The sequence below is a fragment of the Podarcis gaigeae genome (genome assembly GCF_964106915.1).
Source record: "Podarcis gaigeae genome assembly, chromosome: 2".
In the NCBI taxonomy this organism is placed as follows: Eukaryota; Metazoa; Chordata; class Lepidosauria; order Squamata; family Lacertidae; genus Podarcis; species Podarcis gaigeae.
The window spans coordinates 35,800,680-35,816,041 of NC_139679.1; the positions used below are offsets into that span (position 1 = coordinate 35,800,680).

The following is a 15,362-nucleotide window of genomic DNA, read 5'->3' on the forward strand; positions in this document are numbered from 1 at the left end:
TCTTTCCCAGACTAAACATACCCAACTCACTCAACAGATCCTCATAAGGCTTGCTTTTCAGACCCATGATCATCTTGGTTGCCCTCCTCTGTATGAATTCTAGCTTGTCAATATCCTTTTTAAATTCTGTAGTCCACAACAAGACACAGTATTCCAGTGTGGTCCATTTCCAATGTCCAGGTGTATTCCAGGTGTGGTCCATTTCCAATGTCCATTTATTCTTTTATGTAGAGACTAGCCAGTTTGTTATATGCAGACCGCAGAAGGTAATTTCTGGCAGGTATTGGTATATATATTAGACAGAATCTGTACCTGCCAATGTCCAAATTAATCTCTGGAAATTTCACAAAATCGCCATCACTATTGAGCAGGCAAATAAAATAGTCTACAATTTATTATTATTATACTACCCTATACCCGCAGGTCTATATGATTAATTGCCAAACATTAAATTTAATTATGAAGGACTAGTAACTTGATACTTTTTACCCAGTATATATTTTCCAGTTTATGAACATAAAATTTCAGCGATATAAGTATAGATGCCAATGTCAAATACAAATAATAATAATAGAATCTAAGTAGCTGAAAGGAAATCCATGCTCTAAAAATACATCTTCTATAAACAGGGATTTTCCCCCTCCGCAGCGGTCTCAGAACGGGAAAAGCAGCCTGCCGGGTCTTGCGGCTCAGCATGTGAGATCTACCCCTCAAGGAAACCCCTCGTTTCCATGGTCAGCAAACAGCTCCTGTTTCAGTCCCTAAAACTAGCCGCCGTTCGCTGTGCACAAATGGTTTGGAGAGAAGGGCGGAAGTACAGCGTCACCCTTCACCCCACCCTAACCTACCACAGCTAAAGCCCTGAAATGTGAGGCGAACGTAGCCAATCCAGTGCGAGCTTATTTAACTGCACCTGAAGCCACACGTATGATACTTTGGAGTAAAGCGGGTTATTTTGCCATCAACAAGGATGGCGCCTATAGAGATGTTTGGGGGAATGGCGTGAAGGGTTGCCTGGGAGCATTCTCCAGCTGGCGGGGAAAGGCCCCAGGATTTGCTGGGGACCCCAGAGACAAAAGAAAGGGGATATTAAACTCGTTCTGGTAAGTAACCTACCGCTCTCTTCGGGAAGAGTGGAAAAAGGGGTCGCTCCTTGTGACCCAAGTTTCTGCCCTTCGTCCTGAGGCGGCTTGTTTTTATATATCCCCACGCCTTTCCCACTACTCTGAGGATTTAGCGAGGCATTGGGATAAGGAGGCATTTCAAAGCTGCTGTTTTGGGGGGGAGGGAGGGGGAGAGAAGTGCCGATTTATCAGCGTTGCAGCTCTTGTCAACACGCGTCGCCTTCTCACGATCTGTGAGTTGGAGGCCACCTCTGCAAGGCTGTGAACTTTTCCGCGTATTTGCGGGGTGTTTCCGTGGGTGTCTCGAGTCAGGGTAGCCAGTCCCTGCAGGAGAGCAGCCAGGCGCCTTGCAGTAGGAAGTTTCTGCACGACGCCAGTTCCTTGCAGCTGCAGACGCTTGCAAATCTTGCAACCCACGCAAGCTCCCTCCCTCTCTGCCTTCCTCCCCGGCTTGCTGGTGGAACTCGGGAGTCATATTACTGTCTCTGACTGACAAGCCGTTACTTGCCCATTGCTGCTTAATTCAGTCCGTGTAAATGCGCCCTGGTAGTGCCAGTGTAGGCAGACGACGCTGACACTGCAGTGTTAGCAGGTCCATGCCGTGCTTCCCGCGCGATGAGGGCCCTGACACGTGTTAAGGAGTTTCTAGGAACGTTCTGCACTTTGCCCGGTGTATTGCATAACCGTATATAACCAAGCGCAAGAGACGTTAGAAGTAACCAGGCAGTCACCCACGTTGCTATGTTACAACAGCATAATGAGGAGAACATTACTGCAGCATATCTAAACGAGATGCTCGGTACTCATCCTTTCAAGTACCGGTACTCTTCTCCACATCGTTACTTTCCTAATCAGATGCCCTCCAGACGTTGGCATACAACAACATAGCCACTGGTTGGGGATGATGGGAGTTGTAGTCCAAAAACATCTGCAGGGTGCCTGGTTGGGAGAGGTCGTTTTACCATGATGCAAGTGTGCCTCCCCCCCCCCCCCATGCACTTTGTGGAAGTTTCCTCTGATGGTCAGCTGATTTTAAAAGTTTTCTTTTTAAATTTAAGAAAAAGCCTGTTTTTAACTAATGGACCAATTTAGGTAAATATTTCAGTATCACCTTATTGCTGATCATATGCCGTCTTTTGACGAAGTAATGCAGAAAACAAATCCCTCAAATTCACTTTTTAAGGTATTAGCAGAATCCATTGTTCGCAACAATGTAATTGGTACTAAACCTTCCCACTCATCTCCATAGGGGTTTGCTTAGTAGTCAAATCAAATGTTTATTCGGCTTTACGCTCATCATGAAACACAACACAACAAAACAAATAAAACAGCGGACTCATACAAACCACAAATAGTATAACACAATTCACAACTCACAAGGACAGATATTAGCCATTTATAAGAAAAATTTAAGATTAAGATTAAAAATTTTAGGCACTACACTAAAATCAATACTTAGTAGTCAGATTTTTAAAACTACTATACTGTATAGTTACTTGGATTGATGAGTACTCCTGTGCCTAATTGACTACATTGCTGGTTACAACCCATAGCGGTTTGGATAGTAAACAAGATTAAATACCAGCAGTGCGATCCCACGTATGTCTATGCAGGAGTAAGGCCCATATAGTTCACTGTAACTTGTTTTTCCCTCCTAGTTTGGTGCCCTGTTAACTGGGGTGAGGAGACTTCAGGCTGGTGAGATCTACTTTTAATCTTGTTAAAACACTTAAGATCTACCAACCAGAGCTTGGTGTAAAAGAAATACACTTGGACAAAAATAATCATGGGCCTAGGAATTTGTTATGGGACGCGGGTGGCGCTGTGGGTAAAACCTCAGTGCCTAGGGCTTGCCAATCGCATGGTTGACGGTTTGAATCCCCGCAGTGGGGTGAGCTCCCGTCTTTCGGTCCCAGTTCCTGCCCACCTAGCAGTTCGAAAGCACCCCCGGGTGCAAGTAGATAAATAGGGACCGCGTTATAGCGGGAAGGTAAACGGTGCTTCCGTGTGCTGCGCTGGTGCTGGCTCGCCAGAGCAGCTTCGTCACGTTGGCCATGTGACCCGGAAGTGTCTCTGGACAGCGCTGGCCCCCGGCCTCTTAAGTGAGATGGGCGCACAACCCTAGAGTCGGACACGACTGGCCCGTACGGGCAGGGGTACCTTTACCTTAGGAATTTGTTCTGAGTACTGGAATTGAGTACACAGACTTTCTACTTGCCCTTAGCTTTCTTAATTTTACTAGGGAGTCATTTAGTTTCTGCTTTATTAAACAATGCCATGTCTATGTTTGGTGGCTCAGCGGTGGAAAGGGTATGCTAGCTTAGTGGAGATATTCTCTAACTACACCCAAAACATTTTCCTCCTTCCAATAACCAATGTGGAGTCTGCATAAATTATCTAAATGATCCCATCCAAATAACATTCTATAATTTTCTTTTAGAGATTTTTTCTCATAAAAACAATGACTTCAAAATGTTGCAGAAAATGCACCTGCAGAGACTATATATGTTGCTTCCTTTACATCATATGTGTAAAACAATAGAGGAACTAGTCAGCTCTTAGGCTGGAAATGATCTTATAGAGGTGTTTAAATTTAGGGAACTCATGTCTGCCAATGAGCAGGTTTTATTTCTTTATTCCATTTGTATCCTACCCTTCCTGCAAAGAGCTCGTGATTGTGCCTTGATGCTGCAGTCCTGTGTTTGCTTCTGGAGAATAGGCCCTTTTGAATGCAATGAATGTTAGTTCTTTGGAATCATATGTAGGGTTGTGCTGCATCTATCACAATAACCCTGTTTTGTAGGTTAGGATGGGGGAGTTTGACTTTTGCAACATTTGACCAGTGAACATCATAGCTCATGGGAGAGTTTCCCACATCCAAACCCAGATTATTCTATACTATTATAGCCTGAATTTGCTAGCAGACTTCGCTACTCTTTGTGATAATTCCAGACATCACTATACCAGCATGGTAGGTATGTGATTCCCCAAACCACCCAAGATGAGTCTAGACTAGACTGTTAATGGTCTGAATTTGCAAACATACTTTGTTGCTTCCATGTAATAATTCTGGATAATAGGTTTGGGTGCAGATCTAGGGCCACATCCACACCACAGATTTAAAACACATGGCTTCCCGAAAAGAACTCTGGGAGCGGTAGTTTAGCCCTGACAGAGCTACAATTCCCAGCACTCTTAACAAGATTCTTTGTGGGAAGCCATGTGCTTTAAGTGTGCTTTATATGCATGGTTTGGATGTGACCCTGGACCTTTTGAAACCAATGGAAGGGATGTACTGAGGGATGGCAGGGGTAACGGGCATGCAGAGTCCCCACCCAAAATAAGCCCTAGTCTTTTGCTCCAAAGGTGAAGAATGTGGTTGGCTGCTTTAGTTCTGGGTGGTGCTCAGAACAAGCACCTGCCTACCCGCAGCAGCAAAGCAAACCCAGGTCCTGCTGGCCCTTTGGGCACTGTATCGCTGAACCCCTTTGAAGAGCCTCAGCAGCTCAGTGCTGAACAGGTCTCTCCTCTGCTTCTCAACTCTTGAGTTTAAAGCTGGAGAGAGGAGCTGTGGTCATCCCCACAGTTGCACTGGGCTTCCACAACTCCACAGAAGATCCCACCTCCCTCCAGCTGCAAAACTGGGAGGGGAAATTGTGCTGCACACCTGTGGGAGATCTGGGACAAAGTCATGCGACAAGGATAGGATCTTGGCGTCCAAAGGTTTTAGCTTATTCAACAAAGGCAGTCTGAATTTTTTGAACTTTGCATATTCCCTATGTGTTTTTTATAATGTCCAAAAGAGAGTTGTTGTAGTTTCTTTATTTCTGACAAACTTGAAATCCTTTATTTCCCCCCCCCCCCTTGAATGAAACTGTAGGTAGCACTTCTAACTTGATTAAATTTGCTTGTGCAACCAGGAACAATATAAATTTTGCTTTGGCGCTGGATGTGGCCAGGCATTGTACTGATAGAATGGTGAATGCATACAATGGCTGCAGCTTTTTAAAACACGTTTTCTTTATAAAAGATCTAGGAGAATGCACATGTAAACAAATATATCCCACAGAGCCTTGAGGAGTAGCTGGTTAAAGGCAAATCAGGTTGTGAAAACGATATCTGAACAAAGCAATGTATCGGAGAGTGTAGGTAAGCGCTAAGGGTGTCATTATTTAGCTTCCTTTTAGATGGGCAGGGTATAAATAAATTATTATTATTATTATTATTATTATTATTATTATTATACTTAACCAATTGCTGTTGGGTAGCTTAAGGCTGTGTAGAGGAGGCCTTTGTCCAGAAGCTGAGAAATGGGGATCACTGCTTGTTCTTTGCTTTTGAGGTGAGAGGTAAAGTTTCGGGTGTTATAGTTTGAATGTTGATGGTCAGGAGGCATGGTTTGCTTTTAAGATCACATTACAGCTTGCTGCCAGAGACAGAATGTCTCACTGCAGTGCAGCCCATATTCCTGCCTTGCACAGCTGTCTTGCCTCTTGACCTTCTCTATCAAGTGGCACAGAATTGAGCTTCGTTTGCCAAGAGCTAATATTTTTATTTTATTTTTGCAGGGTGGGTGGGAGTATTTTTGTTTTGATCTTGCTTCAAGCATTTTCTGCTTTTTTGACAGTCATTTTGAAGCTATATGTTTCCAAATTTGGCTATTTCAGAGTGCAATTGTTAATAGTTTTTAAAGCAACAACAAACCACCAACCAGAGCATCTTATTTCCCATTCTGCTACGGGTATTTGTGTGTTTAAAGGCAGAGCATGAAATATTTCAGCAAGATCTGTGCTACAGCTTCCTTTCATTCCGCAGCTGCCATCATCTGCTGTGCTCTGAAAACATCTCCTTGTAGCATTCTATTCCTGAACTGGGCTGACAGGGCAAGATTAAGCTAGTGAGAATCCTTTCCATCCTGGGCTTCAGATAATGGAAATCAGGGACACAGTTCAAACTGAAGGCAAATTCTGAGGTTGTGCCAGACTGAAAGCATATAGCTCAAAGGAATTTCTAGGGGATGACTGAGGGCTCTACCTGTTTAGCTAGCAAGATGTGCTGAATATGGTCAATGCTGTGTACTTTAGTACTTCACACTAAATGAAATTGCACCACGAAGAGCTAAATTTTGCACCATTGATATATTATATGCCAATTTACACATACCTATATACTGATTTTTTATAACTTACTCTGCTTTTGTATAATTTATTCTGCAAAGGATTATGCGCTGCTGCCTTGCTCCCTAAACACTAGAAATCCTGCTTAGAAGTCTCCTGTTTTCAAGAACAAATCAGTGTTACAGCTCATCAGTAACATATTATATATTTCTCTTTTGGGTTCCTGGATTGTGGTGATACTGTTGATGTTATTAGGATTCCTACTTGAGTATTTTATGCCTATTTCTATTTTAGTGTTTTTCATTAAGTATATGATATACATGTATTTTGGTTTTCTTCATTTTCTATGTTGTATTTGGTGATATCTAGCAGAAAAAAACTACTTTATGTTTCTAAATAAAATGAAGTGTTTGAGTGGTCAAAGTCAAGCTAAATTAGATTCCCCCCAATGCATGTGGAAATACAGACCAGTCTTATTACTGAAAACAATTCAGTTGCTTTCAAAGATTGACTAGATTTTAACCTTGACTTTAGGAGCTGGTAGAAGACCTGAGTCAGACTCTGATATCTAGCAAGTCTACAACTGAGGCACAGACTATCCTTGGAATTTGACCCACAGGTCACAAAACGCTTGTTGGGAGAAACAGCTTGCCAGCTAGGCTCTGTTTATTCCAGCTATGCTAAGATTTTCTTTACTGATGATCTAGCACCTTTCTTTAAACACTCTACCAGTGACGGATCTGGCTTGTGCTCGACTCTGTAGTGTAACCACCTTGTCAAAGCAGATTTGATGTGTTGTTTCAGATAGCGGGAGAGTCATGACTACAGGCTCCATTGGAGATTATCTGGGCAGGGACCTGGTCAGAGATAAAAATAACAAGACAAATAGCCATTAGTGACAGGCAGCCTCTATCACAAGCCTCCTGGCTGGCATTTGAGCATGCCATCTCTGCAGCACCTGATGAAATCTGGCTTCTTACTTAGAGGCTGAGCTTGGCAGTTCTCTTGGACGTGTCAATAAAATGCGTTCAGTGTCAAGGCAATAATCCTGTTATGCCTTTCAGGGGATTTCATTTTGCCCGTGGTACTGGCCTTTTCAGTAGTTAATACAGATGGACCCTATTTAGTGGTGGGGTGGAAGTGTTGCAGAAGGTACAATAAGAGCCATCTTCTGTTTTCCCATCTGTCTAGATCAGTTGTGATCTTGAATTCTCCAAAGTGCTTTACTTAAAGAGAGAGTGAAAGTAAAAGAGTGACATTTAACCCCTTTTATTTCTGTAGATGTTATCATTAAGGCACGCTAATTGAGCTTCATACGTTAACTAGAAGAGGACTTCTCACGGAATGGTGGTTGTGGTCTTCTGGGTATGCTCTGTCCACTGAGTAACCATGGACTCCAAGGAGAAGTGTCAGGTAGGTTTTTTGGTCATGTTGTAGCTACTGTAGTTCTAGATGAATCTCTCTTTTGAATTTGCTTCTGGTTGACTTTAGTTGGAAGATGATGAGTGGTCAAGTGTTCTTAATATCAGAATGGCTTTCATTGGAGAGAATCTGGAAACCCAGATTCATATTTACACTGGTACCTTGGGTTACAGATGCTTCAGGTTACAGACACTTCAGGTTACAGACTCCGCTAAATAGTACCTCGGGTTAAGAACTTTGCTTCAGGATGAGAACAGAAATCGCACGGCGGCAGCGGCAGGAAGCCCCATTAACTAAAGTGGTACCTCAGGTTAAGAACGGACCTCCAGAACGAGTTAAGTTCTTAACCTGAGGTACCACTGTACTCTGTGTGTGTTTTTCTACTACTTCCCCTTTACAACTGTGGAGGTTACTTCCAAGTAATCATAAGCATATATAACATAGTTTACATACTGTTCTCCTGGATAAGATGAATGGCAAGGGTTACTGCTGTGGGATATGTTGAACTTCTTGAGAGATATAGTTTGTGAACTTGAATGTAAGCTGTTTTCCGGCAGTGATAATTGGTTAACAAATATCTTTCTGTAACTATTATTAAGGATGATCATTGTGTGACTGTGTTGCCACACCGTGAAACTTACAAAACCATGAGATTAGCTCTGAAATTATTAACTTTGGAAAGCTGCTTTTGAGCCTTCTCTTTACTTTTCAAGATTTTATCCACAGCCATCATCGCTGGAAATGCTTTTTCTCATTTATTGTTTTTAGTGATGCACTACAAATAATAGTAGTCATGCTGGCCACATGACCCGGAAGCTGTACGCTGGCTCCCTCGGCCAATAAAGCGAGGTGAGTGCCACAACCCCAGAGTCTGTCACGACTGGACCTAATGGTCAGGGGTCCCTTTACCTTTACCTTTTACAAATAATAGGACACCAGAAAGTGAAAGTTCCCATAGGTCCATGGCACCGAACTTTATATGATCATAGGCTATAGTCTGCTCACTTTCTGATATTTTAACAGTTTTTCATGGCTACAGTTGTTGCAGAAATGATGCCAATTGTATGTGACCAGCTACTTGTTAACTTGCTTCTTCCTCCATATGAATGGGGGCAAGTGTGATCCCTTGAAAACATCAGTGTCCACTAAATTCCCAGTTCTCAATGATGGAGGCACACAGTGACTAAAAGTGGGGGAAAGCGGAAAAAAACAGGAGAGAGAAATGCTAGAGGAACTGATGTGTGAATCTATTCAAAGTAAAACATTTTATTTCACAAACCTACTTCTGGATTTATTGCTTGGATTTATTGATTTATTAATGAAACCAAATCCCAAAACAGACTGCCTTTTGTTGGTAGAAAGGGACTTTTGATGTCAGGTGGAGTCTTGTTTGGCTGTGCATTTAGGAATTAAATATTACTGTTTACGCTTTCTCCATGGCTTCCTAACCTGCATTTTTCCAGAGAGATTGTTTTATATGGAATGCTGGTAGGATGACATTCCTTATGCTTTGTTCAATCTGATCCAATCTGACCCAAGCATGTGTATTTAAGGACAGTTCATCTTGTTCACGTGGGTTGTGTGGAATAGGGGTCCTCAACCTTCTTGAGCATAGACAAAAAAAGGAGGCAACACACCTTCCCCCAAATAGGAAACACCCCTGGAAAAAGTCTCTTTAAAACAAACAAACAAATTAGGACAGGCTTGATGTCTGAGGGTGCCCATAGTTCCTATGGATTCCCCTTTGGGGACCGTGGTAGAGGAGCACAATTTCTAGAACTATCTCTGCAAGTGCCAGACTGAATAATGTGTTAGCAATGTGAAAGGGTATCATCCTTTTATTAGCTGAATGTGCTCAATCTAGCTTTGTCCTTGGTATCTTGAAGCAGGTGCATATTCTAATCTGAACAGGCATAGCTTATCCCTGGGTATCTGCTACCTATTACCAGATGAAGTGGGAGCAATTCAACTATTGGAGTGTCTTAATGATCAATGGCATGTGGTTGTTGTTGTTTTAAAGTGAGAAGTTGTTTCACAATTGCAATAGTTGTGTGGCGAGGACAGGCTATTTGGTAGGGGCAATAGGAAAATGTTTGGGGTGAGGAACGCCCATTACAGCCTTGGCGTTAACACTTCTCTCACGGGTGTGTTTTGTGATCTCATTGTGCTGTGTTGTTAGATGTTTTTTGTGTGCCCATTAAAAGAGGATGTGGCTACAACTGTTGGGGTATCACTGCCCTTTTCTTTGGAAATCCAGCCCTCATTGTGCAACATGTGCTGGCTTGCGCTTAAAAAAGTGAGCAGCCTGGGAACAGGAAGGAAAAATCACAAGGACAGTAATAAACTTTGAAGGTTGGAGGATTAGAGGGAACTCCAAGACATAGACTTGGTGACCAGCAGGATCCGTGCCCAATACTCTGCTCCCTTACAGCTACTTCAGTCAGAGCCTTCCTTAATCACATGCCCTCCAGCTGTTTTAGTGCTCTCCAGATATTGTTGTGGACAACCATCATCCCTGACCATTGTCCATTCTGTCTGGAACTGATACGAGTTGTAGTCTGTAGGAAGAGACCAGGTTGGGGAATGCTGTACAATAAGTCTCTTAACTATGTGGGGTCGAGAGAGAGAGAGAATCTTGGGATTCTTACTTTGCAGATGGATAAATAAATATGTTGTTTGGCCACACATTATTTGATGCATTTACATCTAAAGTGTGGCAAAAGCCATCTTGCCAGTTGGCAGGTCAGTCTGGATGATCAAGCTACCTGAGTCAAAGATTTTGCCCTGGGATATTTGGACATTTGCATGGGATCAAAAACTGCACCAAATGATGTGCTCTGTATTGTGGTAATGGGTATGTGCATTACTTATAGCTGTTACTTTGAGATAATGAGGGATGGAGGAATTCCAGTAGTGTACTTTCTCTGTCTGGTTAGGGGCAAATCTGCATATCTATCCTGGCTCTCACTGAACGAAGAACTCAGACTTGGAGTAAGGCTTCTGCTCAAATCTTTAATGCCCAGGTCAGTAGATATATAGGCAAAAACAGGGTCAAAGGCACAGCAGATACATGGCTAGGGGATTGATCCAACAAAACAACGCACCCTCTGAGTTCCTGTTACAGTGGTACCTCAGGTTATATACGCTTCAGGTTACAGACACTTCAGGTTACAGACTCCGCTAACCCAGAAATAGTACCTCGGGTTAAGAACTTTGCTTCACAATGAGAACAGAAATCGTGCCCAGCGGCGCAGCAGCAGCAGGAGGAGGCCCCGTTAGCTAAAGTGGTGCTTCAGGTTAAGAACAGTTTCAGGTTAAAAACAGACCTCCTGAACGAATTAAGTACTTAACCCAAGGTGCCACTGTATATGGAAATGGGGCGGCACAACTTCAGCAAGGCAAGTGGGCAAGCAAATGCAAACTTCTAGAGGCTGGACCTAAGTTGTCTGTTCTTGGCTATGTTGGCACCTCCATGACCTAGGTGATGGAGAGGGGGACAGCTGCTGTTCCAAACCAAACTAAGTGTCTGAGTCCTCCTTGGAGTGCCAAGATCAGAGGTGGAAAAAAGCACAGAAGCATGGGGTGGGTGGGTACAAGGTGCCTGGGTGATGAAGAAGGGAGTAAAGCAGAGTGCTGACAGATTACACCACTGAGACCCTTCCCAGGATCTGACTCCTCATTTGTGACTCTGTTCCCCTCTTGAGGTCCTGGCACAGCCCCTCCACACCCACTGGGCCCTGCCCCAAGGTCGTCAAGCAACTGATCCTCTGACTTTTCTTCCTCCAATCCTGATCCAACCAGCCCCTCCATGTTGTCTCATTAGGACTCAGGACAATTTCTCCTCTTGAATTTTGTACATCTTCTGCCCTTCTAACCCAACAATAGTGTATGCTGGATCTCAATAAACCTAACGAAGCTTGCTAATAATGGCTCAGTGACCCATTTAGGTACTGATCAGTGTGAGATATACAGCAATTACCATACCTTGTAGAAATGCTTTCATGACCTCAGACAGTGGTGGCATTTTCTTGGAACAACTGAAACGTAAAACCTTTTTGTGCAATATGGGGCATGTCTGTTTAGGAACCAAGCATTTATTTCTATGAAGAGAGTGAAGAAATCTTACTTCTCTGCCATCGTTACTTCCTCATAGTTTGGGGATATCTCTGGATCCAGCATTGTTATGGGAGACTCGGGTGGCTTTTTTCACTTATAGCCAGTTTTCCAGCTACAGCCCCTTTTGAGCAGAGATGACTCTGCTGTAGTACTCAATGCTCTGGCAAGACTGAATTATTACAGTGTGCTGCCTGGGACTGCCTTTGAAGATAACGCAAACTTCAGCAGGTTTCAAATGCAGCAGCCAAATTATTGGCTACAGTTCAGTTTAGAACTCACATAATCTTGGTCTTAAAACAATTGCACCGGTTGCCAGTTCATTTCTACCCTGAGATGGTGCATTTTTATGGTTTTTTTCCCCCTGAGTGTACAGGATGATTCACTACTGACTATGTGTCTCACCTGATGTAACTTAAAAACATCAAAGTGCATTTTTTAGCGGTACTGGCCAAGTTGGCAAAAAAATATGGTGCAGGAAGTATTGTGGGGCTGAAGAAACCCAATCTGCACAGCTGCATTGTCAGAGAACCTGAGACTCTGAAAGATAAGGGTTTTATTGTCTAGTCTCGGCCATCCACACAGTTCCACTGCCAATAGCTGCTGAGAATAACCGTTGCTCAGATGTGGTGCAGCTTGGCATCCAGTCCTGGCTAAGAACCAGGTATTGCAGAACAAGAGAGCAAATATCCTAAGAGGTCATCCAGAAATCTTTGAAATTCAATTTAACAGGCAAGTTATCTGTTCTGAGTCCTAATTCTGTTTAATGCTGGCAAGAACAGTCCCTGCTCTGGGATATGCAAACCACGTGAAGCAGTTAGAAAATCCAGTTTTGCTGTTTTTCCTCTCAGTTTAATTCTGGTTCCGATAGAGATTTTGGAAACGTCTGCTCTTTGCTCAATAGCAGCTTGTTGTCTTGTCTGGACCAAAAAAACAGTTAAGTTTGTGTGAAACAAGCCAACTTCAAAGCGGGGTTAAAATTATTTTGACAGGATGGAAAACTAAGCCAACAAAATGAAGTTTTGCAGACTTAAGTGTAAAGTTCTGCTTTTTGGTGCGAAGACTCAGATGTCAAGATACAGGATGGGTGACAAATGACTTAACAGCACATTTGAAAAAGATATGGGAGTCCACATGCTAAACGTGAGTCAGTAGTGTGGCCTGGTGTCTAAAAAGGCTAATGCAATTCTAGATTGCATGAGAATTCATGGTATCACTCTGTTCTTTGATCAGGACTCACAGTTCTGGACACTGCGGCTTAGAAAGGACACTGACATATTGGCACATCCAGAGTACAGCAGGGAATCTGGGGATCAGGTTTTGTGAGCAAAGGCTGAAAGGGCTGGGTATATTTATTTTGGAGATTTTAAAATTTAGAGATTATAGAATAGCCAATCTTTGAATATTTGAAGGGCCACCACATAGATCATGGAGCAGATTGGTTTTCTATTGCTCCAGAGGAGAGGACCCAAACCAGTGAGTTCAAATCATGAGAGAAATGATTTAATTTAAATGTAAGAAATTATTTCCTGGTTCAGGCTGTATGACAGTGGAGCAGACTGCCTTGAAAGGTGGTGAATTCTTCTTTGTTAGAAGTTTTTAAATCAGAGACTGGAGGGCCCTGATCACAGGTGCTGCTGTAGTGGATTTACTTCAGCATCTGAGGCTGAACTTGGAAGTAGATGAAATTACCTTTCGAAAAAACAAACCAAAACATAATTAACGTAGCCACAGTTTATTGCTGTAGGGGACACAGCAAGCTGTGGTTTAGCAAAAAAAGAAACAAAAGCTTCTAAACGACTCCTGCCTATGCCAGGGAGGGACTGAATGTGGAAGCCCAAGGCTCACCTCCGCTCCTACACGTCACACTAAACTATGGTTTAGCATAGGTTTTAAAAGGAGCCATTATGTCACTGTTCTGGGTCATTTTATTTTGTCTGTGATGAAACACCAGTGCTGGGAAAAGGACAGTTTTCTTCATGGAAGGCTCCATTGTTGCAATAATGGATATTGTGTAAATCCCATCGGTAGTGATGTTTGGGATGGACAATATAATTACCAATGTAAATACTTTCTTCCAGTAGCTCTGCTTTTTCCATGGCTGTTTGCAATCTTTTTTTGTTTCATTGGAGTCCACAGACTTCTGTTCTTTAGTGCTGGAGTGCATGCATCCAATAGTAGCCTGGTTTGCATGTCAAATTAAAGCATAGTTAAAATAAACTGTGGCTTAGTGTGAATGAGCTGTGTGCTGGTGTATGGTGCTGCAGTTGTGGGTCCTTCTCTCTTCCCCATCCCCTGCTTTTACCAGTTTCCCCTACCACACTATCTATTTTGTCGTGTCTAATGTACTGAATTTCACCACCTGCACCTCTGCCTCCCTAACTTTGTGGTGTCTGGATCTTAAAAGTTCTGCACCTTTCTACTTCGTCTTGACCAATCCATCTCATTTTAATGTGCTTCTGTTTCCCTTACCATATTGTGCTTTCCGTAGAAGTACCTTGATACAGCTTACATTTCTGCAAGCTCCACATGCGAGTAATTGATGAGGCGCAGGCACATATCAGGGTCATGTAGTCAAGAGCGGATGCAAAGCAATACAGGGCTGTGCCATTTGCTAGAGTTCATGCCCTTATTTTTCATGCTGCTCACAATGTGAACAGAAGTGGCGACGAAGTGCCTTAACCTCTTCAGACATCTCTCCCGTCCTTTCATCTCTTATTTTAATCAATGGTGTGGCCCCCGCCTTTCCCCAGGGATAGCTGCCACTTGAGAAATAGCGCTCCACTTTTCTTCTACTGGACTTAATACCTCTCTCACACAATATGCACATGCACACTGCTTTTTAGCTGGGAAATGTTTCAGGGAGGGCAACCGAAATGATCAAGGGGATGGAGCAACTTCCCTGTAAGGAAAGATGGCAGCATTTGGGGCTTTTTAGTTTAGAGAGCAGGCAAGTAAGAAGAAGCATGGACGTGGATATCCAGAAACTGAATAGAGAAAAGTCCCCTCTTCATAATTGCAGAACACAGGGATGCCAAAATTTTGGAAGATTTAGGACAATACTTTGCACAGCGCATCTTTCAGCGATGGGATTGGCTCTCACGGAAGGTAGTGATGGCCATAGCTGTCAATGTTTCCCTTTTTTTAAAGGGAAATACACTTATTCTGAATAGGATTCCTTGCAAGAAAAGGGAAAAGTTGACAGCTATAGTGATGGCCGCCAAACCGGATGGCTTTAAAAGAGGACTAGACTAACTCATGGATGATAAGGCTGCCAGTGTCTGCTAAGCATAATGGCTATGTTCTCCTCCCCCTGTTACAGGTAGGATGTCTCTGAATGGCAGTTGCTGCAATCACAAGCAGGGAGAGTACTGTTGCCCTCAGATCCTACTGCCAGGCTTGCCATAGGCATCTGTTCAGCCACTGTGAGAACAGGATGCTGGACAAGATGAGCCATTGGCCTGATCCTGCAAAGGCTCTTCTTATGTTCTTAGGTCCACCCTCTAGCAAGTGGAATGCTTTTGTATTGCGGAGTGATTACATTCTGCATGGCACTTGCTTGGGATCGAAGCGAACCGAGAGCTTT

General features: G+C 43.1%; 1 protein-coding gene across 8 annotated transcripts in view; it reads left to right on the forward strand.

Annotated features, from left to right (window-relative positions):
• Positions 1-934: 934 nt before the first annotated feature.
• Positions 935-15,362, forward strand: part of TMEM94 (transmembrane protein 94) — a 68,264-nt gene continuing 53,836 nt past the window's right edge. For 3 of the 8 annotated variants that reach the window (XM_083725618.1, XM_083725619.1, XM_083725620.1), the window contains exons 1-2: positions 935-1,103; positions 7,523-7,654. In XM_083725618.1, coding sequence (XP_083581744.1) covers positions 7,631-7,654 — 24 coding nt within the window. In that variant the 5' untranslated portion in view covers positions 935-1,103; positions 7,523-7,630. The remainder of the gene's footprint in view (positions 1,104-7,522; positions 7,655-15,362) is intronic. The other 5 variants (XM_083725612.1, XM_083725615.1, XM_083725614.1 and 2 more) reach the window with 3 other exon arrangements.